This window comes from Canis aureus, chromosome 2 (assembly GCF_053574225.1).
Source record: "Canis aureus isolate CA01 chromosome 2, VMU_Caureus_v.1.0, whole genome shotgun sequence".
Lineage (NCBI taxonomy): Eukaryota > Metazoa > Chordata > Mammalia > Carnivora > Canidae > Canis > Canis aureus.
In genome coordinates this window covers 70,605,875-70,632,371 of record NC_135612.1, presented here as the reverse complement: position 1 = coordinate 70,632,371, position 26,497 = coordinate 70,605,875, and the positions used below count along the sequence as shown (strand labels likewise).

Here is a 26,497-nt window from a genome sequence, read left to right as displayed (position 1 = left end):
TGGTTAACTAAGTAAATTCTCCCGGTATAGCTAGTTGCCTAACAAACAGGCAGGGTAGGACTACGTCCATCTGAAGAGGATCCAAGTACAGTTGTCACGTGGTATGTCCTCAAAGTGGCTGAGCACTTCCCACCTGCCAGGATTTCCGTTCTATACCCCCCCAGGCAGGCTCATCCCAACTTTGCCTTCATCATAAGCTATGGCAAGTGAAGAAACACAAAACTAAATGAAACATAGGCATGAACATGATCAAATTTAGAAGGCAAACAGTAAAGTGACAAAAGCAAAAGTACCACAGATCTGATATTCAAAGGCTTCTCTGACTCACAAAAACAAGGAGAGAATGAAAATCCTCAAAGGAAAATGGTGTACAAACAGATGATGTGTGAAAAAAAAAAAGCTATTAATAAAGAAAATAAAATTAAAACAGGGAAATAGGATGGTTAGGTGGCTCAGTGGGTTAACTGTCCAATTCTTGATTTTGGCTCAGGTCATGACCTCAGCATCATGAGATCCAGGCCTATGTCAGGCTCAATGCTCAGTAGGGAATCTACTTGAGATTCTATCTCCCTCTGCCCCTCCCCCTCCCCCCCCCCCGCATGCTCTCTAAAATAAACAAATCTTTAAAATAACTACCTAAATAAATAAAATGACAGCAACACCCCCTAACCATTATCATTTAGGAAAAATTTACCAAAATGATAAAGCAGTTGTTGCAAATGTTGAAGACAGTTTCTCCTGCCCACTGTTGGTGGGAGCGTGAAGTCGTGCAGTCTGCCCACTTTTTCAAAGTACGGACCAAAAGCCTTCAAAAATTTGTTCATCATCTTTTTACATAGTGATCCCCATTCTGTAGCTTTCATCAGGGAAACGGACTTGTGCAGAGAGACCCGTATTTCATTGCATTGTTTATATAATTAAGACTTTTTTTTTTTAAACTGGCTTTCTTTCCGGAAGGAAGGGCAGTATCCCAAGTGACACAAGTTAACATTTATTGAGTACTTCCCATAGGCCAGACGCTTTTCTCAGAGCCCTGCATGTCTTAATTCATTCCTAGAGATGCTCACCGTCTAGCTGAGCCAAGTAGCAACTATGTGCCACAGCACGAGAACGGAGTTGCACTGGTCTGGACTCAGGGTTGCAGGTAACACAAAACCAATTACATGGCATTAGTTTTTATTTTATTTATTTTTAATATTTCACTTATTTATTTGTGAGAGACACACGGAAAGAGGCAGAGAGAGAAGCAGGCTCCTTGCAGAGAGCCCAATGTGGGACTCGTTCCCGGGACTGGGATCATGCCCTGAGCCAAAGGCATAAGCTCAACCACTGAGCCACCCAGGCATCCCAATGGCATTAGTTTTTTAAAAAATGATATTTGGGGGGTTTTTTGGCTCAAAAATCGGGGACATCTCAGCAATGTATTATTAACAGCAGGTAAGACTTATTGAGGGCTTTCACTGGGTCACATACTGTTCTAAGTGCTTTACGGGTATTAATACTTTTGATCTTTACCTAATCCTGTGAGGTACATGCTATTTTCAACCCATTTTGCAAGTGAGATAACTAAGGCAGAAGAGCAGTTAAGTGGCTTGCCCAATGTCGAAACAGCCAGTAATTGCAGAATCAGTAATGCCAGTCAACCAGGTAGCCGGCTCCAGAGCTCACGTTCTTAACTAGGTTAACCAGGGCTTGGCTAGAGTCAGGAATTGAAATGCTACCAACAAATGTGACCTCTTGGCTTGGCTTGCATCTCAGAGCTTCCGTCCTAGGTAGGCTTCCTCCATTGAGTGTGCATGGTTGCAGCCCCAAGACCATGCTGACCTTACAGCCCCAAGACCACACTGACCATACCAACAAAGGATGTCTTCCCCAAGAGCCCCGGCCCAAGTCCCCAGGACTGCCAGGTCGGTTTGGGGCCAGTGTCTTCCCCTAGGACAGGGTCACCCTCATGAGACCTCTGCAGAACTACCAGAGAGCAGACAATGCGGACACTGTGTGTCCACAGTGACCCAGTTAATGATGGTCAAGGGTCAAGGTGAAAACCGGGTAATGGAATTCCTGCTATGTGCCAGGTGTTTGCAAGGCATTGGGGAGCTACTAAGATATGGTTGTTACCCACAATCAGGTAGGAGAGCGCAAGCAAAGGGAAATCACAAGAATCTTTTCTGGAGCCCAAGCAGAAGGGAATAAATAACTGATCAGGAGGTGAGCAGGATCTGGAAAAAGCTAAGTAGTAGTGAATAGTAACTACCTGTTTGAATGCATAGGACATGCCAGGCACTAGGCTAAGTGATTGGTACATATTTATCTTCACTCTGGTACCTTCTGTTTAATAGATAAGGAAACTGATACTTAGAACAATGAAATAACATGCCCAAGGTCCCAACACAAAGGAGCCAGGATTCAAAAATCTATAAACACCTTTGACATAACCCTGTTACTAAGAAGAGCCAGCAAAGGTCATAGTCAATCCCCCCCCCCCCCCCCCCCCCCCGCCCTAAGTAACTGACATTGAAAATGAAATTCCTTGGTTGGTCGCAATCTGATATCAGGTATCTATTAAGGTACACAGAACACACAGTTAAGAACTTATTTAATTGGCCCCAGCAATGAAGATGTGGTCATTAAATTCTGGACTTTTCCCAACCTGCTTTTAAGTATCATCAATATGGTGTGCGAGTGGTGCCGTTAAAAATATCAGGGGAAAAAAGGCTCAAAGGATTTCAGATCCAAATACAAAAGCCCTGAAACCATCAAAGGGGAAACCGGATCTGACCTGAACATGCTACATATGGAAACCTTGGAATCCCTGCAATGCTCTGGGGAATATTCAGTTACAAGGGAGCCCCAGCACTGACCTTTTTGCAGGGAGACAATCAACAGAACACTGTATTTGATAGGAGGAATTCACTTCCTGTTGACAAGGCTTCTAACCCTGTACAAGAGAGAGAAGAGGGGAGGGCTGAGACCTCAGTTGGCTTTGAATTGATGAACCCCGGTTATGGCGGAGTCTGAAAAGAAAAAGAAAAAAACAAAAACAAACAAAAAAGGAGGTATTGTGTAGAAAGGCCATACGATCTGCCCAGCTGTTAAATCCTTTGCTCCTACGGGTCTGCTAGAAAGGCTGAAGAAATGAAAGAACCAGCAGAAACTGGACGTTCTTCTCTTGAATATTTATGACATTTCTTCTGCAAATACTCATGACCTCTAGAAGATACCAGAGTGCCTACTAGTTCAAATTTTACTTCCTGGGTGGAGGCTTTCTGGGCTATCCACCCCTGTATTAAATCCATCTCACACTGCTCTCCCTGCCGCCCACACTGGCAGCACTGCACATTGTCCTTTATTTGGTGACCCCATCACCCCAATACAGTATTTCTATTATGGCCTTGTACTGAAATGGACTCCTGCACTAGATTCTAACTCACCTCTGTCCTCAGCACTTTAACAGATAAAGCTGCTCAGAAAATGGTGACTGAATGGTGGTGGTCGTGGTGACACACGACTCTAAATTTATAAACACTGCCTACATTTATAAACACTGAACTATGCTGTAGCAGGTCTCTGAGGTTATCTTCTGTCCAGGAGCTCCTCAAGGGCAACACCATGTCTTCTTCATCTTTATCTCCATTGTTGAGCGCGGTGTCTAACAGTTTCCAGCAAATAGTAGGTGCTCAGTAAACGTTTCGGTGGTTAGGCACATTTCTCTACACGTGATGCGCAGGCCGGGTGGGGTAGGAGAGCAATTAGCAGGACTACTGATGGAGAAAAGCTTGTAAATTAGTGACAGTATTTTTCAGTTGCTGAGCCGTGAGTGATGGGGATCAGCAGTTCTCTGGCCAAGTGCAACTTTGGCTCCCACGTCCCCAGCGGGGGCAATTTGTCACGAGTCAGAGGGAGGGGGCTGACCTGGAACACACACGGGTGCTCCCCCCTTAAATCCCACAACAGATCCAAGGTGTAGCAGGTATCCCCGCCCCCCCCCCCCCCCCCCGAGGTGCCGAAGACGACATCGGCCCAGCGAGGTTTATCTCTTGCCCAAGCCCCTCCAGGTCGAAGGGGCCAAGCCTGAGACTCAGCTGGCTGCAGGCACCTGGGCCCGGCCGGCGGGGCTTTCCTCCTCCTGGGGCTGCCTGCGGGCCTTTCCAGTCTGGCCGGGCGTCTCCTGCAGAGGAGGAGGACGAGGGGAGAGGCCGGGGCCCAGATGCTTTGGGCACAGGGGAGTCAGAGGAGGCCGGCGACCCCGGGGTCGCGGAGCCGCGCATCCCTGCCCGGCACACGTTAGGGGGCATCCGTAAGCTTGGTCCTTCTGAGCTTCCGTAGGTCGGAATCGACTCGGCGTCCGCGCAGCCCGGGCAGGATTAGTATCTTGAAACTCAAATCATGTCTGCGTACTCGAACCGCGCACTCGAACGCACAGGTGGCTAAGCCAACCTCATCCTACAGTCTCCCCAACACGAAGACGGCAGAACCCCCACCCTCTCACCGTAGCCGACACCGACCATCTGGGAATCCGAGGGCGGAAGTGACGGTGAAGTTCCGGTGCTCGCGTCACTTCCGCCGCGCTTCTGGGCGGCGCCAAGATGGATGCTTCACGGGCCCGGGAGCAGCTCCGGCGGCGGTACCTGTTCCCGCCGGACACCGAGGCCCCGCAGGACCGCGAGGGCTACGCCAGGCCGGGTGAGGCGCTCCCCCGGGCGCGGCCGAGGGGGGCCGGAGTCGAGGCGCCCGGAAATGGCCGGCCCCGCGGGCCTCCCGCAGCCCTGCCCTGGCTGGAGGGACCGGGGTTGGTTTTCCAAGGCTTGCCAAGTAGTTTTGCAAGTCGGGTGTTTAGCTCCCTGAGAGATCCCTGGTGATCTCTTAGCCCTGCGCATCTTCATCTCAGCTGCGCTCCGGGATTCCCAGGACAGCTGGTTTAACACCTGTTTGGTAATAGCCGTTAAAATTAAAAACAAAAACAAAAAACCAGCCGTCTGATTGCATTTATAAGAATCTGCCAAAGAATCCTACTCTTACCAAAACCTGAGGACATATGTGCAAAGTGTTTAACCTCAGCGTTGCTTGTAACAGCGAACGACTGAAAACATCTCGTTGCCCGTCAGCAGAGAGCGGGCTCGGTACGTTGGGATGATTCACACGCGGCACAGCAGGCGGACTTCTTTGTACCGCCGTGGGTGGTTTTCAGAGGGCGGCGCAGAACCAAGGATGGTATGCCACCCCTTGGGTACGAACCCAGGGACGTGTGAGGTCTGTTCAGCTGTAAATGCAGAGGATATGGAAGGATTCGTAGAAGCTGATGGGTCATTGCTTTTGGGTTGAGAAATGAGGGTCAGGGATAGGAAAAGATTTCATTTTAGATCTTTCTGTTCTGTGTGCTGTAAGTTATGTGCATTTATTACCCTTTTATTTTTTTTTTACCCTTTTATTTTTTTTAAGATGTTTTTATTTATTCATAAGAGACAGAGAAAGAGAGGCAGAGACACAGGCAGAGGGAGAAGCAGGCTCCATGCAGGGAGCCCGACATGGACCTGACCCTGGGACTCTAGGATCAGGCCCCAGGCTGAAGGCAGGCGCCAAACCCGCTGAGCCACCCAGGGATCCCTATTACCCTTATTTTTTTTTAATATTTTTTTATTTATATATTCATGATAGACACAGAGAGAGAGGCAGAGACACAGGCAGAGGGAGAAGCAGGCTCCATGCAGGGAGCCGGACATGGGACTCAATCCCGGGTCTCCAGGATCACGCCCTGGGCTGAAGGTGGCGCTAAACCGCTGAGCCACCCATGGATCCCTATTACCCTTTTAAAAATAAACAGAAAACATCATGCCCAGGCATGCTTGTTTATTCATTTCAGGCTCTGTCCCAGAATTTGCATTATAAACAGGTCTCCTGGGGACTCTGATAGTTTGCTAAAGGCTGGGGACCTCAGATGTATCCCAGTGATTCTCACAAGAACTGAGAGAGCGGGCATGGGCATGTCACTCATCTGGGGAACTTATTAGAAATGACGCATTAGACCCAACCCCAGCCACCTTATCTTTCAGATTAGGTCTCATATGGAAGAAATGTGATTTGTCCATTACCTGTCTAGACAGTACTGTGCTGAGACTAGACCTCCACTGTGCCCTTGCCACTTTTGAGCTGCTGCAAAAGGTTGTGTTTGTTTGCAATAATTGAACTACATAGTTAAAAGTAGTATTTTGGGGGTAATTACAAGTCCATCTTGTGCTGTAATGTCTGCTGTCCGCATTTTTCTTAATTAACAAGACTAATTGCTCTCCTAGGCGATATATGAAACATAAAAACTAAAATTCCTACACTGCCAGATGGTGTCATTCTTTCCAAAAGATGATAATAATTATGAATTTGATTTTAAAATATGTTTAGGGGGGAAAAGTTGCCTATATTGAACATGTTTTATAGCAGGATCCTACTAATTCTGCATTTATAAACCTATTTTGGTGGTTGTACGGAAGAAATTGGTACTCTAATTGGAAAGAATCTGGTTTTTGGAGAGCTCCAGGAAATTAATTTATCTGGCTGAAAATAGATGTTCTTTTTCCTCATAAATCTATGGTGACTTGATAAGTTGAAATCTCTCTTATTTGCAGAAGCCTCTACAGCTGTTGAGAAAAAGGAGAAACCTCTTCCAAGACTTAATATCCATTCTGGATTCTGGATTTTGGCATCCATCGTTGTGACCTACTATGTTGACTTCTTTAAAACCATTAAAGAAAACTTTCACACTAGCAGGTGAGAAAACTTTATTGCTTAGCTTTGTAAAATTAAGCATCACCATCTTATTTTTCATGTTCTGTTTTGTCAATTGAATTCTACAAATGCCTAGAAAGCTCTTACTTCCTGCCAGGTGCCATGTTGGATGTGCTAGTGATACAAAGGTTGAAGAAGAGAGTGTGTGCTTTGGACATGAACAGCAGAACAGATGAGCCTGGGAAGTATTTCAGCATGCCTTTCAGCACATGTATGTTGTAAGACGGCAGACGTAGTGAATTTAAGAAGAATCTAATCCATTTGTAAAAGGTGGAAGAAGAAAGATTCTGCTGAGGTCTCTCTGAAGATAAAGTGCAGGAGCACTGGGAGGAGGGCGTGAGGACCATGGTGGGTGAGAACCAGGTCAGAGGTTGTTTTCAGAGAGCAGTTACAGCTAACAAGGTAAGGGGAGTGATTGAATTAGAGTTGACGTCACTTGAGGGAGGAGTTGGGAGCTGAGGCTGGATGTCAAATCGTCTCATTCAAGAGGATAGGGATCTCTTGATATAATCTCAGGAGCTGACATGGGAGACAAGGCTGTGAATCAGACCTGAGTCCTCACTGAACATTGGAGAGTGTTCTGGAGCCCCTGCCCCATAACAGAAGAAAAAAGGAGAGAGGTTGGTGAGCAGTGGAGCAGGCATAGGGAGGGGTGGTGGTTTGCATAGGGTATGAACACAGTTGTTTGCAAAGAGCAGCCGGGCTAGAAAGGTGTAGCTAGAACTCTCTGATTCCGTGTTATCTTCTCTTCAGAAGCCTTCAGGAAGAGCAGTGACCACTGGCGAGAGAGTCAGGAGGTGCACGAAGCATGCAGTTAGGAGAAAGGAAGCATATGGGACTTTATTTAAACTGTTGGAGGGAAAAAGCTTGGGCCTCTCTTTCCTCATTCCCATGAGCTGGAGCTTTCCTCAGACACTCCTATTATCCTGCCCTTTGCCCTCCTTGCTCCTTCCCTGACCGAGTCCAGGATGAAGAACCAGGCACATGTCGCTCAGCTCCTTCTTTCTCTTGGGAGCCAGTTGCCCATTGGAAGCACAGATTCCTGTCTGCTTTTCTCTGCCATCATTTATGGGAGCAGCCCCCAGATGAGAGGGTCTCTAGGTATTCCTGACAACTTGGAGCCTGGCAAGTATGTCTGGTCACCAGAGCTACCTTCTTGTGCTCCCATCTGTGAAAAAAGCTGACAGTTGACCTCATTAGCCTAATTCCTTCTTGTCCCTCAGTTGGTTTAGAACCTGGGCTGGGAAAAGAGAGAGTGTTTACTTTGCACACTACCAGGGGCAGCTGTCTCTTTGTTATTCAGATATGTCATGAGAGTCTGAGATGTGTTTGGCTGTGGTGACAGCAATGAATGAGGCACATTTCTAGCCTCTCACTGTCTCTTCTAGTCCAAGACTGATAAATCAGTCATTGACATGTGCTGTGTAAGTTTATGCACAGGATTTACCTCTTTGTCTCCTTATATTAAGTATTCTCACTAGTTTAAGGAAATGGTGAGCTGAGGGATAATTTGTTACAATAAAAGATGTTGGGGGCAGCTGCAGGAGTAAGTGGAGTGCCCAGGGGCACACGCTGTCATGTGGCAGAGCCAGAACTCAGAATCTGGACGGAGGGCTGTGGAGCAAGAGAAGGAAGTGGAAGTCACAGGCCTGGCCTGAAAAAAATGTCCTCTTAGAGAAAAGCATGAGCAGACACTCAAAGGCTGAGGATTTTGAGTAGCACTGTATTCTTCCCGAGGGCCTCAGTAAGCAGTGAGGAGTTTGAGCAGTCCTGGGATGAGAGCAGTACCCAAGAGGGAGTATAGGCCACGATCTGCTCTCTGCAAACGGCTTATTTCTCTAATACCTGAGGTGATTTCTTATTACTTGTCCTGCTGTTAGCCCAAGTTCAGAAGCTCGAGGCTTTAGGGTTTTTAAATCTATGCAAGCTTAGGGGCGCCTGGATGACTCAGTCAGTGGAGTTTTGATTTTGGTTCGGGTCATGATCTCAGGGTCGTAAGATCGAGTCCCACATCAGCCTATGTGCTGAGCATGGAGCTCGCTTAAGATTCTCTTTACTCCCCTAACCCCTACTTAAAAAAAAAAAAAAGATTAAATCTATGCAAGGTTGTAAGACTGTGTTCAAAGACAGGAGAGACGGGTCAACATTAAAGCGGATCATCACCATGCTTTGGAAATCTCCATTTTTAGGAAATTGCTGGTTGTGTGTAGGGACTGGAGAGCTGATTAAACTACAACAAAAATTACCGTCGCAGATGCCCAGGCAACTTCCTCAGAGCCACCACGCCACAATTTGGGAAACCAGGGCAAGTTAGCTTCCTTTGGGACTGTTGCAGTGACTCATACACAGCCAGGGTTGAGGGCCACTGACCTGCAGTATTGTTTCGGTTTAGGCAGGTTCTTCAACTGTGTCTGTCTGCTACCAAATCTGGACTCTGTGGCCACACTAGGATTCTGTGTGATTTTAAATACGGATGAACAGAAGGATTCTGACCAAGCAAGGAGGTCACTGTAACTCTGGCACAGTGTTCCTCAGCCTTTGTTAGCATGTCCTAAGGAGGCTTTGCAAGCCATGTTATTCCTAATCACTCCCTTATCTACTGTGTGAATATCTGTGCTTTGTACACGCAGAAGGAGTAAGATTATGTCTTCACTCTGGGGGCAATATCACCCCTGTTGAGAATGTACACTGTGGCAGAAGAGAGGTCTTTGAAGGCCTCTTTGAAGAGGATCATGAAAAATTTTTTTTTCATAGATCACCCCAGTGGAATGATACTTATTGCTCCTGGGCATTAACTGTGTGGGAAGTGCTTTTCTGAGCAACTGTGTGATTCTCACAGTGATTCTGTAAGTGTTGGTGACATTTCCAAAGGACTGTGAGGGTAAGGAATTGTCCCAGAGTCACAAGGCTAGTCATGCTGAAGCTAAGATCCAAAGCCAGACCGGCACATGTGAAAGGCCCTGCTTTAATTGCCATGCTCTCCTGTCTCTCATAATTAATCCCAGAACTTGGCATCCTTCAATGCCTTCAAGGAATCTGGAATCTTGCATTGGTTGGACGTGTATTCAGCGGCTGTGTGACTTGACTGTTCCAGCCCCCGTGACCCATCTTGTCCACATGGAACACTGGCCTTCTCCCAAAGGAGAAGGGAAAGATAATGGGGGCTGGGAATGTTGGCGGATGGAGAGGGCTTTGTTCCCCAAATCTGGCCTTGTCCCCTGACAGCAGGGGCCCAGGAGGCCACCTTCACATGCAGAGTCTCGGGTCTTGGGTAGAATTAGAAGTGAGAAAAAAGACACTGCCTCTCAAGAGGAGGATTGGAGCCCTTTCTCAAAATGGGTGTGTCTCCCTCAGCAATCTCTTCTGAGAGGCAGTTTGAAGAAACCATTTTCCACATCGATTGTCAGTACTCCCAGAAACCCTCCCTGACTTGGAGGTGTTCGCAGTACCTGTTTCTTACTCTCACACTCAGATCTTCAGAAAGAGACCAAGCTGCGGCGTGTCCTGTATCATTAAGGAAGACACATAGCCTTGAGCGCACTTGTGCTCTGGGTGGTGGTTTTGGAGTGTGTGCAGCACACGTGTGTTGAAGGCCCTGCTTTCTTCTGCTGTGTCTGCTGGCCTCCTCTTGTCTCACTCCACCTCTCTTTAGACAGAGGCCTTCTGAAAGCTGGGATTGAGGAGCTGTGGAAATTGATTTTTAGGCTCTCAGTGAAAACGTTTAAGACACTTGCTGACTTGCTCAGTGCTGTCAACCCTCCTGTCGCTTTTGTCTCTGCAGTTGGTTTGTCGTGGGCGGTGCCCTGCTGCTTATCAGTCTGTCGATCGCATGTTACTGCATCCTCTACCTGGAGTGGTGTTGTGGAATTGAAGATTATGATGTCAAGTATCCCACCTTGATACCCGTTACAACTGCTACTTTCATTGCGGCTGGAATTTGGTAAGTTAACTTTGAAATGACTAATAGGAATGAAACGTTTTTTGATTGGGTACTGATGTATATGGTACAAAACTCAATGAAAAGGAATAATGAGAAAATGGCCTCCCATCATTGCTGGTCTTGGAGTTCCTTTCCAGTAGGTTCTTTATGTATTTAACTATTTAAAACACAAATGGTGACACGCTGTGTGTATTTCGGATATTTTGCTTTTTCAGTCATTTTCAGTGTGAAATATAATACATACAGAAAGTGGAAAAACCTAAGTTGTGGAGCTGAACAAGTTAAGAGAAACATTGGCAAGAGCCCACCCAGGTCAAGGAGAACGGTGCCAGCCCCAGAATCCCTTTTTGTCCCCCTCTCTCCGCCACCTCTCCAGGCACCGTCCTTCCTGCCCAGGGACAGACACTGCTCTGACCTGTGTGGGATTTGCTTTCTTTTGCATCTCTCTCTCTCTTTCTTTTTTTTTTTTTTTAAGATTTTATTTATTTATTCATGAGAGACAGAGAGAGAGAGAGAGGCAGAGACACAGGCAGAGGGAGAAGCAGGCTCCCTGCAGGAAAGCCCGATGTGGGACTTGATCCCAGGACCCTCGGATCACAACCTGAGCCAAAGGCGGATGCTCAACCACTGAGCCACCCAGATGCCCCTTTTTTGCATCTCTTAAATACTGTTTTTGTTTTGTCTAGTTTTTTGAGCTTTCTAGAAATGGATTCATGTATTATGTATTCATTTACATTTGGCTGTTTACACATTTTGTGTGCTGTTTATTACTCTCATGCTCAAAACTTTAGAAACAAGTAGAAAGCTGCTGTCTTTCCTGTATCGTGAAAGAAAAACCCATTGCCATGAGTGGAGCTGCAGTTGGGACCATGCTTCATAGAGAGTGTGCAGAGCCTCACCTTTGTTCTTGCTGCTGCCTCAGTCTCATCCTATCTCACCCCATCCTTCGTTAGATCTGCTTTGTGTATCACTGCTGCTCATTGCTGGTTAGCATCTCGGCCTATCACCGAATCCCTGTTTCTAGTTTGGTGGTGTTTTTAATGATGCTTTTAACATTCTGGAATATGAGTCTGGTGCGCATGTGCACACGTGTCTCCTGGGTGTTTATTCAATGAAAAATACTGATTTGTTTTAATATGTATAGAAGTATACTTGTTCTCTGAAGAAAAATCTATTAATTACAGAAAAACACAAAGGAAATAAATCAGCATGATCCTACCAGCCAGAGAGAAAAACTATTCTTTATGTGTTGTCTATATTCCTGTAGCTTTTTTCCTTTTTCTATGCTAATTGAATTTTGATTTTGGAAAAACCATATACTTTTGTACATACTCAGTTTAAATGCATGTTTTTTATGATGAATTTTCTGTAGTTGAAGTTTAAGGGTAATTGACATGTATTACCTTGTGATGTGGATGTTACTAACCCTTCAGTGGCGTGGGTGGCCAGGTGTTCTGTTTTACATTGTAAGAGCAAGATCACCCCAAATATGTTAGTTTTTAGAATAGTAGGATTATAGTTGTTTAAAATCCTGCTTATCAAACTGTTACATAATAAAACCTTGATTTAATTGACTATAGTTTTTTCTAATTAACTTCTGCTCTTAGAAATTCAGTCCATAAAAAAATCATTTGCACTTAGAAGCTATCTTATTTTTACCTAGGTGACCGGAATAGTGTTTTTCTCAATAGGAAATTTAATAGCAACTTATAAGTGATTACTTTTTTTCGTTCTGTTTTTCTTTTTTTTTAAGATCTTATTTATTTATTTGAGAGAGAGGGTGAGCCGAGAGAGAGAGAGCAAACATGAATGGGGGGGAAAAGGCAGAGGGAGAGGGGAAAGCAGACTCCCCATTGAGGTGGGAGCCCGATGTGGGGGCTCAATCCCGGGACTCTGAGATCATGACCTGAACCAAAGGCAGATGCTTTATTTTTCTAATAAAAAAATATTTGAAACTGTCTTGACCATGATTGTTTGATGGCTTGTGGATCGTAAAAGCAGGCTGTAGCCATTATAATTCCTGCTCTATCAGATGCTGACTTTTAGACACTTGGGTTCCTCTTGGGCCCACTCTCATGGGAGGACCTCTACCCATTCCAGCTCCCAGTGCTTTTGGAAGAGTTTGTGATATTTCCAGTGTCGGCTAAATCACATCTCTGAGAAACGTGTCATACGTATAAAGTTGCTGGTTAAGTGAACTTCCCCAAACCGAGTCAACAGTGGGTTCTCTAAATCTAGACTCCACAGCAGGATATGTGTATAGATTGTAGCTGGAGTTGCCCACCATGTGTGCTTTGTCCTTTTCAGCTTCAACGTTGCTTTGTGGCACGTGTGGTCCTTCCTCACACCGTTGCTGTTGTTCACGCAGTTCATGGGGGTTGTGATGCTCATCTCACTCCTTGGATGATTTCTAAAGGTAGGAGCTCTGGAATGGCATGTCTCGTATTGAACGCATTGGAACAGCATCTTCTATGACAATTTTCAGGTGCAGGCCAACTTGTCAACTATTCATTCACTGAACTCAGACAAAAGGGATTGCGACCCCTTCCCTTTTGCATAAATTCTTTCTCTATGCCTGCTTCTTAGGCAAGGCACCCGCCATTCAGAGACGTCATTGAGACAGGGTTTGCACCTTCCAGAACAGAGAAGTTCACACAGTAGATCATTTTTTCCTGAAGTCAGCCTCCCTCACCTAATACATACATGGTGACAGGCTAGATTGCTCTGATGGAATGGGAACGTAGAGAGAACGGGCACTCTAACCTACTCTGGCTGCCTCGTAACAGATGACACATCAACCTTTTCCTTTTGTGTTACTTACAGAATTTCTTCTTCCCCGCAGACAACTGCCCCCCCTGGGCCCCTGCCTTTCACAGTAGGGTCTGTTTCCTGAGTGTCACATGACTCATTTGTCACATAAATACGTGTTGAGAGCTCTCCCTCTAGGTGCTGGGGACATGGCAAAAAGGACCAAGACAGCCACTACTTTCATGTCACTTACTTCAGGGCTTGGAGGAAATCTATTTCATACTTAGTTTACAGGCCTGAAAACAGGCCCAAAGAAGTAGACGCTAATATACTTAGGGTGCTAGAAAATAAATAGTTGGGGTGCTAGAAAACTGACTTCAGCTTGTTAGCTGTTAGCATGTGCTCCCTCTGGAGTTTTAAAGGAGAGTCACTGTGCCCACATAGAGGAGAAACAGACATAAACTCATTGCTGCCAGGCTGCAGGGGGTCACTGGCATGTCCCTGACCGCACTGTGGGGAGAGTCCCCTGCACACACTGTGGTATGTCTGGGGCCCTCGGCGTCGCACTAGCCCTTTCTCCCAGTTCAAGTCTGTCGTCACAAGAAGTCACCTATTCCTACCACGTGTCCTGCCTCTCCCCTTCCCCCTGAAGTCATTACATTTTTGGTCGTTCAGTTTTGACTTCTTACACATGTTCATGAGTTTTTGATGTACTGCTGATGTGAATTTACATCTGGTAATGGAGAGCCAGAGTTGTTGTAGGCCTGTGGGCTAAACTGTGCTTTTTAACAGTAAATCCAGCAGCAGAAGGTAGAATGTCTCACTTAGGATGTCACTGTTGATTTTCTTTCAGGTTTAGACCTTCAGGCTGCTGGAAGCATCACAGACTTAATGGAAACGCTAAAGTGTGTCTATCTAGGAAGTGAGTGGTTTCCTTGGAAAAAGTAAACTTTGCAGTGTGGTTGAAATCAGAATAAATTCAAGTTCATTTGCCTTTCCTTAAACTCAAGTAATTGAATCAAATTCAAATTCTGTTTAAAACAGAAGTAATTAGTTTGCATTGTTGATCAGTTTGAATCGTTGGAGCAAGCAGTGGTGTAAACATTTTGGCTGAGTTTCATTATAGATACATGATGTCCTCCCCAAACTGCAGATAAAATGTTCACTCTTTGGTTGTATATGATCATTGGGTGTATATAAAGGAATGATCATGTCCTGTGCCTTTAACCCAGCTTCAGCAATTAATATAGATCTCATTTTTATAATAGTTTTGTTAGGTGAGAGGACCAATTGAAAGCTTTTTGTGTATTCCTGTCACTTTAGATTTTATCACGTGTAAATTATTGGGTTTCTAGCATTTGTTTAACATAAGCACTTTTAATCATTTTTAAGTATGTGTAATTTTTTCCTTGACATTTAAATAAAGTATTTTTATAACTCTTGTGGGTTTTGTTACTACAGATTTTGGAAAGTTTGTTTTCAGCTATTAACACTTCAAGTTAACTAGAGGAATAGGGCTCCTTCTTAGAGAAGTCTGCTCTGCTCTTCAAAGACCTCGGGAAGACAGTATTTGCGCCTACAAATGCAAATACGTTCATATGAAACCCAAATATCACAGGCCTGGTGTTGATCTTCACCCCACCCCCTCAGAAGGGGCTTCAGCTGATGATGGGGTATTCGGTCACCACTTGGCTCTGGCTTGGATCCCACCCTGCACCTGCCATTACCAGACCTTGAGTAGTAATCTTTCTCCCAACTGTGAAGTGGGAACGCTCTCTGTTCTGTAGGGTTGTGGCTAATAGGAATAATGCTTACAAGACACCTGTTACAGTGCCTGGGACACAGTAGGCACTCATTCCATTGATGGTAATTGAAAAGGAATGAAAGACCAGGTAGATTCAGGATCAGGAATGGGGAAAGGCGGGCATGATCAATGAGCAGAATCAAGCCCACTCTGGGCACACACACGTGAGAGTTTCATGACAAGTCAGGAACAAGGTCAGACAGGTCAGAGTCAGGTAGTCATGTCAGTCAGTGACATGGGGGGGTCCCGTGCAGAGTTGAGGTTGCAAACCCTAGAAGTTGGGATGAGAGTGAGTAAGGAACCGGCAGGGCTAGGTAGTGGAAGATAGGTAAGGGGCTAAGTGATCCAGCTCCCCCAAAATCCCCAGAAATGTCTGAGGTATAAGGAAACCAGAGATAAGGAGACAGAACCAGACCACCTCGTTTGTCTTAAGCCTCAGAGATGAGATATTCAAAGAAGTAATCATGCTGCTATCAGTGGTCATGTCAAGAAGATGTAAGTTCTCTGGTCAGTTTTCTATAAAACCCTGACCATAAAAGCCCTCAGTGGCAATTCACTCGGGACCCCTCTCTCTAGAGAGCTTTTTCTTTCTGTTCTCACCTCCACTTAATAAACTTTCACTTTACTTCACCCTTTTTGTGTCCATGAGAGTCATTCTTTGACTCAGTGAGACAAGAACCCGGTAACAAGAGCATTGGTTCTGACCCACTGGAGGGGCCTGGGACAGAGCCCACAAACTTGATAACACCTATCCTCCCTCCATCCCCCACCCCCACCCCAAACCCCATCTTTTATTGCAGAGTGTAGATCTACTGTTTGGATAGAAATCTAAGGCTGGGATTTTCTGTATGTAGTTTGTTAAAACCCAGTCAGCAAAATGCTGGTGGTGTGGCCCACTAAGATGGTAAGATGACCCTGTTAGTTGCAAAGAGACAGTTTAATAATTTTAAAACTGGATCATGCCTGGTCCCTGTTTCTGTTAAATAACTGCCATGTTATGTTATCTGTGGGTCTTTGCCTGTTAGTATAACTTCTAAATAAAGAAAAATGCTATCAGGCTATCCTGACAGTGCTTCCAAACAAGCCTGTGGGAGAGCACTGCTCTGCAGGGTAAAGAGTAATCAACACTTGCAAGTCTCTACCATGAAGGCCAGGGATATGATAGAAGCATGTGTGTGCTCTTAAAAATATCCCTGACTCTTTGGGGCGCCTGAGTGGCTCGGTTGAGCTTCTGACTCTTGGTTTCATGGGCCTCTTGCTTTGGGCTCAGGTCCTGATCTCAGGGTCATGAGGTAGAGCCCCGTGTCCAGCTCTGCACAGAGCCTGTTTATTGCCCCTCACCCCCAATAAATACGATCTTTCAAAAACTTTTTTGAAAAAATGTCCCTGACTGACCATCCCAAGTGTCAAGTCCAAGTTTTCTCCCGGCCTGCATGCTAGTTGCCCAGGCCTGCTGCTCAAGGGTTGTGGTTCGGGTGGTGAGCAAGGCTGTTCTGTGTGAAGGGTCCTGCGGGTCATCCTAATGTCAGGCCTGGGTCAGGAGCTCTCCTGGTCCAGTGAGTTTGGGGAGAGACCTCTCAGCACAAACAAGGAATGTAGAGATAACAGAATCTAACTGCTCACTAGGATAAAAACCAGAGTGAGACTCCTCCCCGGCCCCTCCTCAACCCCACAATCTATGTCTGGGACCCAGCTTGGGGGATCGAAGCCTTGCTAGGAGACTAGCAGGAGTTAAGACCCTGGCTCTGTCGGGGCCCTTGGGTTTTATGCACCATAAAAAAGGTTTCTTTAGCCAGAGAGGCAATGGAAGGGACTGGGGAGAGCTGAGCAGCCGTGTCTCTGCAGGTGGGCTCCTAGCCTAGGGGGAGTGGCTGGGGCTGGGTGATGAGCAATTCGGTGCTGTCCACAGCTGCCCCAGTCGGGATAAATGCCGTCCACATAAAGAGGGTTTTTTTTTTTTTTCCGTTTGTTTAAAGATTTTATCCATCTATTAGAGCACAGCCATGTGCACAAGTTGGCAGGGGGAGGGGCAGAGAGAGAGAGAGAGAGAGAGAGAGAGAGGCAGACTCCCCGCTGAGCAGGGAGCCCTACGTGGGGCTTGATCCCAGGACTCTGAGATCCTGACCTGAGCCGAAGGCAGATGCATCACCTACTGAGCCACCCAGGCGCCCCAAATGCCCTCTACTTAAAAACAGTTTTTTTGAAAGACTGATTCCGTTCCATATTCCTTGAGGTGGGAAAGAGTTTGGTGGATTCTAGGAACATGGAATTCCTAAAAATAACTCCGTGAAACAGCGGCAGGAGTATTTTGCACACTGAGGTCTGATTCCAAAGGTGAGCGTTGCAGGTTCTGGGCCGAGCATGGTGGGGAGTTGAGAGCAGAGCTGGCCAGGGACTGGCGCTAAGCCGACTGCGAAGCCCTCCTCCCCTGAGTCTCAGACTCCGCTCCCCACATGGAGGACCACGATTTCCCCCGTTCAGGTGGAAGGGGGCCTCCGCGGCTGCTCCATCAAGCAGCGTGAGCAACTAGCTTTTCATGTTAGCTGCAGCCTTTGCAAACCTTTTAATAAACCTCACTTAGGGCATATCCGTGGTGTCTTGAGATGCATCATTCCCATGTGCACACAGATCTGTTGTCCCGTTTCCCTTTTTTGAATGTACACCCCGAGTCAGGTTCCCTCATGCTCCTCCAATTATGGACCATTTTCTTTGGTCTCCCTCGCAGCACAACGCCATCGAAGGGCTCCCTGTGCTCACAATCTCCAGCTGTGCTTCTTCTTTTAAAAAGTATGTTATGAGATATGTTTGTAAAGGAGGATATTTAATGTTCCCTGTGTTTACAATAAAAAAGAGTCTAAAAGGACCTCAGGGTCTGGGTCCCACCTGGCCCATGCGCCTCCAGTGGCAGGAGTGACCCGCAGTCCAGCCACTGCTCCCCCGCTGCCCCCTCCCTCACCTGAGCACCATGTCTCTCCCAAGGCCATCCAGACCCTTCTCATAACCCCTTTGTCCTTGTCACGGTGGCCAGTACTAAAGACCTGCGACTCCCGGGGCACATCTCATCTCCGCACACGTCTGTATGTTCTGGTTGTCTACACCTGCGTGACGAACCACACTACACGGGCTTAAAACCACTACCACCACTGTTATTTTGCTCATGAGTCTGAAGTTCGAACAGGAATTTGCAGGAACAGCTGGTTTCCACTCCACATGGGGCAACTCGACTGGCTGGCTGGACGGTCCCCGTCCAAGAGGATTCACTCGGGGCTGGTGAGGGCGCTGGCTGCGATTTCTCTCCGCATGGGCCCCCCCATGGGGCAGCAGGACCTTCCCCCCTGCAGAGGCTCTCTGATCCAAAGGGGAGCTTCGGTATTAATTTTCAGTTGCTGCTGTAACAGATTGCCACAAACAGCAGCTAAAAACAACAGAAATTGATTGTCGTACAGTTCTGTAGTTTGAGGTCTGGTATGGGTCTCATGGGGCTAAAATCAAGGTGTTGGCGGGGCTGTGGTCCTTCCCAGAGGTTCCAGGGGGGAGAATCTATTTCCTGTACTTTCAGGTCGTTAGCAGAGCTCAATTCCTTGCAGTCCCAGGACTGAGCTCCCCATTCTGAGCTGGCTGTCAGTGAGGCCGGTCCCAGCTTCTAGAGGCACCTGCATTTCTTGCTTCATGGTGCTCTTCCTCCATCTGAAAGCCTCACATCCCTCCGTCGTCCTGACTTCCTCTTCCACCCTCCCCTCTGCTGAAGGGCCGCTGTGATTACACCAGGCTCACCTGGGCAACCCCAGATACACTTCCTATTTTAAAGCCCTTAACTCATCTTTAGCGTTCCTCTGGCCATATCATGCAACATTTTTGGTAGCTTCCAGGAGCAGGGTGTGGACCTCTTTGGGAGCATCCCTCTGCTCACCACTGTGTCCCAGAGACAGGAGATGGAAGCTTCCACTTAAAGCTTGGGCTCAGAAACCGCAAGTAGTCGCAGACTCCAAGTCCAAGGGGACATAGTTTCCCCCATCCTAAAGGAGGAGGGTCAAGGAAGGTGTGGGCCATGTTTTAAAATTATGAGTCTTGGGGACACCTGGGTGGCTCAGCGGTTGAGCTCCTGCCTTCAGCCCAGGGCGTGATCCTGGAGACCTGGGATCGAGTCCCACATCAGGGTCCCTGCAGGGGGCCTGCTTCTCCCTCTACTTGTGTCTCTACTTCTCTCTCTGTGTGTGTCTCTCATGAATAATTAAATAAAATCTTAAAAAAATAAAATTGCCAGTCTCTGGCTACAAATCCTCTGCATTCCTCCCCCATGCAAAAGCCAGCCATCCCGGGAAGCCTCATCTCATGACAGCACCAGGCACAGGCTTGGGCTCCAGGATCACATCGTCTAAATCAATACAGGTGCGTGCAGGTGTGGTTGCTTGGGAGCAGGGGAGTGACCGGCAAGTGACCGGCCAGTTACACACGGGACATACAGTGGTGAGGCAGGCATAGGACATCCACTAGGACATTCCCATTCAAAAAGCAGCGAGCAAGGCACACAGTCGCTGGTCCACAGAAATCTGAAATCCAGCTGGGCGCATATCACCCTTTTATGGTTAGGAGCCTGTGCTGCTTCCTGGGATTGTGTCAAAGCTTCAGGCTCTACCCTCTGGGCTCTCTTCCACCCTCACCCTTGTGTCACCTTTTTCTGTAAGAAAACAGTTTGGAATTCAGCAACTTTTCTCTGCCTGTCCCCTGCCCAGAAGAAGTGTGAGATCTGCGTACTCTTCATTTTGCACTGGCTGTCCCTTTTGGTCTGAGCTGGAGGTGCTTCCCCTAGAACTATTTGCAAATAACAAGAGGCAGGGGGTCTTCTCAGGAGCATTTAAAGAAATCTTTACCTCCTGGAGCTACAGGACCAGGCTCAGGACTTCGTTGTGGGCAGAGTATCTGGGCTGAGGGCTGACTCCTCAGTCTGGAAAGCTCACCCACCAGAGTCAGCGCCTGAAGGGGAAGGACCAGCTCTTGAGAAATGGACACCTACCTACCTATGGCTGGAACCGGATGTCATCTGATCACCAAACTCAAGGTTGGGCATGCACAGCAGTACTATATTACCGAGTAGAAAAAGAGCATATGTGACTTGAACTTGGCCTGGGCTGGAAACAGGTGGCCCAGGGGCCTTTGAGATCAATTCCAGCTGCTTTGTCTCCTCTCCTTAAAGCACACTTGTGGTCCCATGGGGGCCTTTCTCAGGATGGAGGGAAGTGGCTCAGGCTTAGTCTACAGGTGATTCTGCATGATGTGATGGCACCAACCCGCCGCGTAGGCAGCTGTAGCATCACAGCCCCACCCAGAGGTGACCCCGAAGGGAGGGTGCTGAAGGAAAGTCCTCCCAGCGGACTGAATGCTGAGTGGTACATGTTGTTGGGCGCTTTGTCTGGATTGAGAGATGTCCAGAGCGCAAATCTCCATGACCTCAGGGCTACCAGTTTGGCTGACTGGTTGGTGACTTGGAATGAAGAACTGGTAACTTAGTGGCAAGGAGGTTTGGGGAGTAATAGGCGGAGGGGTTTCTCAGCGTGGATCCAGAGTGAAGCATGAGTCACACGAATGTTCACCCACGGCGCCCCCTACAGAAGAGGGGGTGAAACAGCATGTTCTGTGCGTGTCTGTCAGCCGCTGCCTAGCCACCCAGTGTTTGCTGCACAGGCCGGGTACAAGGGCATGTTGCGGGGGAGAGGAGGGGCAAGCACTTGGTTACGCAGAATCCTCTCCCCACAGCTGACCCGGTTGACCCTGGTGCTGAGTGCAGCCTCTGCTGTGATGATCTGAAGAGCATTCTGGAACTTTTGTCATTTCTCCCTTCCCCTGAATCTGGACGTGCCTATGACTGCCATCACCAATAGAGTGTGCCAGAAATGACACCGTGTGGCCGCTAAGGCTAGGTCATGAAGGCCATTCAGCTGCTGCTGGTTCTCTTGGAATGCATGCTGTCCCGGTGTCCCCTCTTGGGATGCTCCCGCTCAGAGCCCAGTGGCAAGGCCGTGGGAGGTTCAAGCCACATAAAGAGGACACTCGTGGGAACCCAGCTGAGCCCAGCCTTTGGGTTCATTTGGGCACCAGAATGTGAATTAAACCTTTGGGGATTCCAGCCCTGGGCATCAAGTCACTCCCAGCTGTTCTCGTCTTCCCTGCTAAGGCTCTGGACACCGTAGAGCAGAGGAAAGAGCAACCCACACTGTGTCCCCTGCAAATGCTGACCCACGGATCCATGTGCACAACAAAAGGGTTGCTATGTTGGGCAGTTGATTAGGTTGTGATAGAACTTGCTGCCAACAGCGGAGGCCGCCACTGAGCTGCCTGGTGGACGTTTGATTATATCAGATCCCTTCCATCATGAAGGGAGTGGAGATTTGTTCTCCCTGGATGATTTTGCCTTTCCTTCCCATGATGCTTCTGCTGGTATTTATATGGTCATGGTCTTCTACGCCACACTGCGTCTGATTCACGACCATGGACTTCACCCAATGCCCAAGACTTAACATCCATTCAGAGCCCATTCTAGTGTTTCCCAAAGGATCCACGTAGAAAAAAATGACATCAGTGGGCAAAGTAGTTCAATTCAAATAAAGACTGTAGTTTGGCTAATACTTTTGTATCAACTTTAATTTCTTAGTTTTGACAAAGGTCCCATGGTGTATGAGCTATTCGGAGGAAGTGAGGGGAGCTGAGTGGAGGGTGAACCAAAACATCTCTACTATCTTCGCAACTCTTCTGTAAATCTAACATTATTTCAAAAGGAAAAGTTAAGAAAATAGATGCGGTAGTGACCTCTCCTCAGGGATGGTCACCATGCCATAATGCTGTGGGTCCTTCTGGGGAAGGCTCAGAGGAAGATTCACAGGATGTTTGTGGCAATGCTGCAGGGCCTTTCTCAAGGAGATCCAGGCAGCCCCTTCTTCATCTGAAGACTCCAGGTCTGCTCAGGTTTGGGGCACCAAGTGAGAGTTTTTGATGATCTCTTGTACTGATTCAAGATAGATCTCGGTTTACCCTACCTAGAGATTTTCCAGTTTAGATCAAATAACGCTTTAATAGGCTGCCTCTCATGGGTTGCATTGTGCCCCGCGCCCCCACAGATGTGCTGAAGTCCTAACCACTGGTACCTGTGAAAGTGACCTTATTTGCAGATGTAATAACAATGTAAGTTAAGATGAGGTCATAGTAGAGTAGGGTTGGCCCTTAATCCAATATGACTGGTGTTCATACAAAGAGGAGAGAGACAGACCCAGAGGGAAGTTGGCTGTGTGACAATGACAGCCACAGAGATTTGATCATGCAGCTGGGAGCTAAGTGGCACTCAGGATGAGGAACAGCCACCAGAAACTAGAAGAGACAAGGGAGGATCCTCCCCTAGGTCCCTCAGGGGGAATGTGTCTCTGGTGACACCTTGATTTCCAATCTCCAGGCTGCAGAGCTATGAGATAATACATTTCTGTTGTTTTAAGCCATCAAATTGGTGGTCCTTCATTGTAGCCACCCTAGAAAACTAATTAACTCTGCTCACCTCTTTTATTCTTAGAAACTCTGGGATTATATAGCCACCACTGAAGGTAACTGGGAGCAAAATCTTCCACTTGGCCCTGGGTCCTGTTGTTCGTGTTGTTTGTGGCAGCTAATTAAGCATCCCCAGCTGGCCTCTGCCCCTCTGGGTAGTCCATGTCTCACCACCATCCAGGTGGCACTGACGTCCCTAGGCGGCAGTTGCCTGGTCCTTCACTGAGATGACATGTGATCAATGGACTGTGGGTGGGAGTAACATGCTCTGAAGGAGGCCAAAGCTGGGGGCCCGGAGGCCATCGGAGCTCACCGTTTCTCATGCTCCATGTCTGTCCACCCCTGAGCTGGGGGCAGCCGTAAGAAACAGGGTCGTGTGTGGCTCAGACCTCTGAACAACTTACATCAGCGGAAGGCAGAAAGATGAGTAAATCTCTCAATCTTGAGGATTGTCTTGAATAGAGAGGAAAGGGGACAGACTTCGGGTTCTCTCTTATGTGTCCAGAAACTTACATTTTGTTGCTTCTCAAAAGGAATAGATGTAGCACAGAAAAGGGAGCCCCACTTGACTTTCAGATGGGGGGTGTGTGTGTTATCTTTCTCTGTGTTCTAAAGGAGTAAAGGCAGTGCTGGCTGCAGCGACAGCTGAGCTGTGTAATTATGGGGGCTGAGCACAAGAGAAGTTTCACTTCTCACAGGGAGGCCTGGCTTCTGCAGGGAGCGTCCCCTTCACCACCTCACCACTGGGGGGCTCAGGCTGACAGACTGCCACCTGTTTGGTTTATGTTTTACAGATTTTATTTATTTATTCAACAGAAAGAGAGAGGGGGAGGGAGGGAGCCAGAGACTGAGCAGGGGGTTGGCAGGCAGAGGGAGAGGGAGAAGCAGAGTCCACGCTGAGCAGGAGCCCAATGTGGGGCTCGATCTCAGGACCCCGGAATCACAACCTGAGCTGAAGGCAGACGGTTAACCTACTGAGCCCCGCAGGCGCCCTCAGACTCTGCCATCTTTAGCATCAAGTTCCCAACGGTGCTCTGGGAGTTGGTGTCATCACTTCTGCCTGTAATCCACTGACCAGAACTTAGTCCCCTGGCTCCGTCTAGATGCAGGGACACTGGGAATCAGAGTCCCTAGCTGGACAGCCACTTCCCAGGGACAGTTCCACACCTTGGAAGGGGAGCACATGTTTGATGGCCAGCCAGCCACCTCTCCACTCAGCCTCAGCTCCACGTCCTGCATCTCGTTGGTGCTCAGTAAATAACAACGTGTCTTAGGTGCATTGTATTCGGCAGGCACCTTCCAAGGTACTGCCCGTGTATCAGCCTGTACTGTCCTCATAGAACTCTGAAGAATGGTGACTATGAAGAGTTCCACTTTACAGATGAGGAAATTGAGGCCCAGTGAGGTTTAGTAACTGGTCCAGGGTCACAAGCAGGAAATAATGGAGTCAGGGATCAAACCTCGCAGCCTGGTTTAGAACTCACTACCTACCTACTCTTTGATAGTGCCTTTCCCTACAAATCCATGTTGACACGAACTGATTTATGACAAAGAGATCATGAAGTGATGTGCATTGTAAAATTGAAAAACAAGCAAAAGTGGATTTTATGGGAGCCTGGGGGCATTCATGGAGTCCTTGCGATCTGCCAGGCACTAAGCTCTCCCTCCTTCTTTCTCTGTTTCTTCCTCCCAGGGTCCTGTGGCATTTGGCACAATCTATGGGCCTCACCTTATTGTCCCCAGGCCCGGCCTCATACCTGGGAGGCATCACTACATGTTTTTCAATATATGATAAAAAAAACAGGCCAGATGCTAGGAGGCAGAATGGATCAGACATGGTTCTTGCCTGTAGGAAGCTCAGCATTGGAAAGGCAGTTAATAATAATCTATAGCAGGGGGGATAGAGGGATGCAGAGCTGGACAAGCCCACGGGGGACCCCAGAAGGAAGAAGTCAGGTGTCTTAGCTTCCTGGGGCTGCCATAACAAAGAACACCAACTGGATGGCTTGAACAACACAGATGTATTGTCTCAAAATCCTTGAGACGGGCAGCCCCGGTGGCGCAGCGGTTTAGCGCCACCTGCAGCCCAGGGCGTGATCCTGGAGACCCTGGACCGAGTCCCACGTCAGGCTCTCTGCATGGTACCTGCTTCTCCCTCTGCCTGTGTCTTTGCCTCTCTTCCTCTCTCTGTGTCTCTATGAATTAAAAAAAAAAAAAAATCCTTGAGACTTGAGGTGTAAGATCAAGATGTCTGTTCCAGGCCTCTCTCCTAGCTTCTGGTGGCCTCTGCTGTTCCCCGGCTTGTAGATGGCACCCTTTCTGAGTCTTCACGTCATCTCCCTTCTATTTTGTGTCTGTCTTCAATTTCCCCTTTTTGTAAGGACACGGTTGTATGGGATTAGGGCGCACCCTAATGACCTCAACTCGATCATTTCCAAAAAAGTTCACGTTCACAGGTATTGGGGACTAGGACTTTGACATCTTTTGAGGGGACACATTCAACACATATTTAATGAGGACTCATGATGTGCTGGTCACCACTGTTCTATGTGCTGGAGATAGAGCCGTGGACAAGACAGGCAATGTCCTTCCCATAGAGCTTCCGTTACAGCGGGAGAGACAGGCCACAGATGTATACATATTCCAGGGAATGAACAACGTGATCTAAGGGGGAATCTGAAGCAAAGGAATGGGACAGAGCACAGTGGGGCGGATGCAGCGCTGACTGCACACCCTGCTGATCTGGCGAGACCCACAGCCGGCTTGCTTCTTCACGCAGCGTCCATCCATATGCACTTTCATTAACTCTGGTTTATTTACTGAGCATCCACCTGGCTTGGGTCTGGGGAAACCCAGCTGAAAGACACTCTTAAGTTTCATAACAATGAACAGGTTTCCTGCCTTTCACACTCATTTCTGTGCACATGTTCCACCCTCTCTCTGGACCAGCCGCCCTCTGCTGCCCTGCCCTCGGTCTCCCGGCCAGTTCCAACTGCTAGGTGTAAAGACTGTGCAGGCGCTGCCACCCCTGGGAACCTATCACCCTTCTGGCAAAATCCAGGCTCATCCACCCCTCCCCTCCAGACAGCCCTGCTCCCAGGGGCTGCTCGCTCCAGTCACCCCCGCTGGGCCATGTTTCCTAGAAGGCAGAGTCGAGTCTCATATTTGATGCTCTCTAGCTTCCCAGGGCGCTCTCGGTAAACACTTGTGTACTCAGCACGTTTCCGTCAGAACGCTGGCTCCTTGAGGGCAGTCTTTCATAGCTGAACCCCAGCACCTAGAACAGAGCCGGGCAAATGATCCAGCGTTGGATAAATAAGTGTTGACTTCCTTAAGTTAATGAATGGATTGCAAAAAAAAAAGGAGGCAACACAGGGCTCCCAGGTTGACTCCCTCCTGGCCCAGGGTTCCCCTCTCCATACCCCCCCGCCACTGCAGGCAGGACCCTCTGGCAGTCAGAACCAGTATGTAACTTATTAGATCCACTGCAACATGAAAATGTGAGTCTCGTCATCCAAAAATTAATTTCAGGACAGCAAGGGCACAGCGTTAAACCAAGAGGGAGAGGCGGTGTCTCCTGGGTGAGGAGGCCTCTGCTACTGCACAGGGGGCTCACCCAAGAGGCCCGCCTGAGCTTCTTCCAGACTGTAGTCCCCCAAGAGGCTCCCCCCACCAATTTCCTGGCTCCTTCCCCTGCT

General features: G+C 47.9%; 1 protein-coding gene and 1 long non-coding RNA gene across 3 annotated transcripts; one reads left to right on the top strand and one right to left on the bottom strand.

Annotated features, from left to right (window-relative positions):
- Window positions 1-970: 970 nt before the first annotated feature.
- On the bottom strand, window positions 971-4,829 carry LOC144301432 (uncharacterized). The gene is made up of 2 exons (XR_013368245.1): window positions 3,432-4,829; window positions 971-2,938 (listed from the first exon to the last, which is right to left on the bottom strand). It is a non-coding gene; the product is annotated as an uncharacterized LOC144301432 (long non-coding RNA).
- Window positions 4,525-14,906, top strand: TMEM128 (transmembrane protein 128). Of its 2 annotated transcripts, none has more exons than XM_077878459.1 (5): window positions 4,525-4,683; window positions 6,618-6,759; window positions 10,559-10,717; window positions 13,025-13,133; window positions 14,319-14,906. In XM_077878459.1, the coding sequence occupies exons 1-4, from the start codon at window positions 4,587-4,589 to the stop codon at window positions 13,122-13,124; spliced, it is 498 nt and encodes a 165-aa protein (XP_077734585.1). In that variant the 5' UTR covers window positions 4,525-4,586; the 3' UTR covers window positions 13,125-13,133; window positions 14,319-14,906. The 2 variants fall into 2 exon arrangements, with proteins under 2 accessions (XP_077734585.1, XP_077734593.1); XM_077878467.1 differs by having other exon boundaries at window positions 4,551-4,683; window positions 6,621-6,759.
- The last annotated feature ends 11,591 nt before the right edge of the window (window positions 14,907-26,497 follow it).

What these genes read in the sequence shown, in the direction of transcription:
- TMEM128 (XM_077878459.1), top strand. Translation starts at nt 4,587, where the DNA reads ATGGATGCTTCACGGGCCCGGGAGCAGCTCCGGCGGCGGTACCTGTTC. An exon ending in GAAAACTTTCACACTAGCAG is followed by an intron (nt 6,760 to 10,558) that starts GTGAGAAAACTT and finishes TTGTCTCTGCAG; the next exon opens with TTGGTTTGTCGTGGGCGGTG. An exon ending in TTCATTGCGGCTGGAATTTG is followed by an intron (nt 10,718 to 13,024) that starts GTAAGTTAACTT and finishes TGTCCTTTTCAG; the next exon opens with CTTCAACGTTGCTTTGTGGC.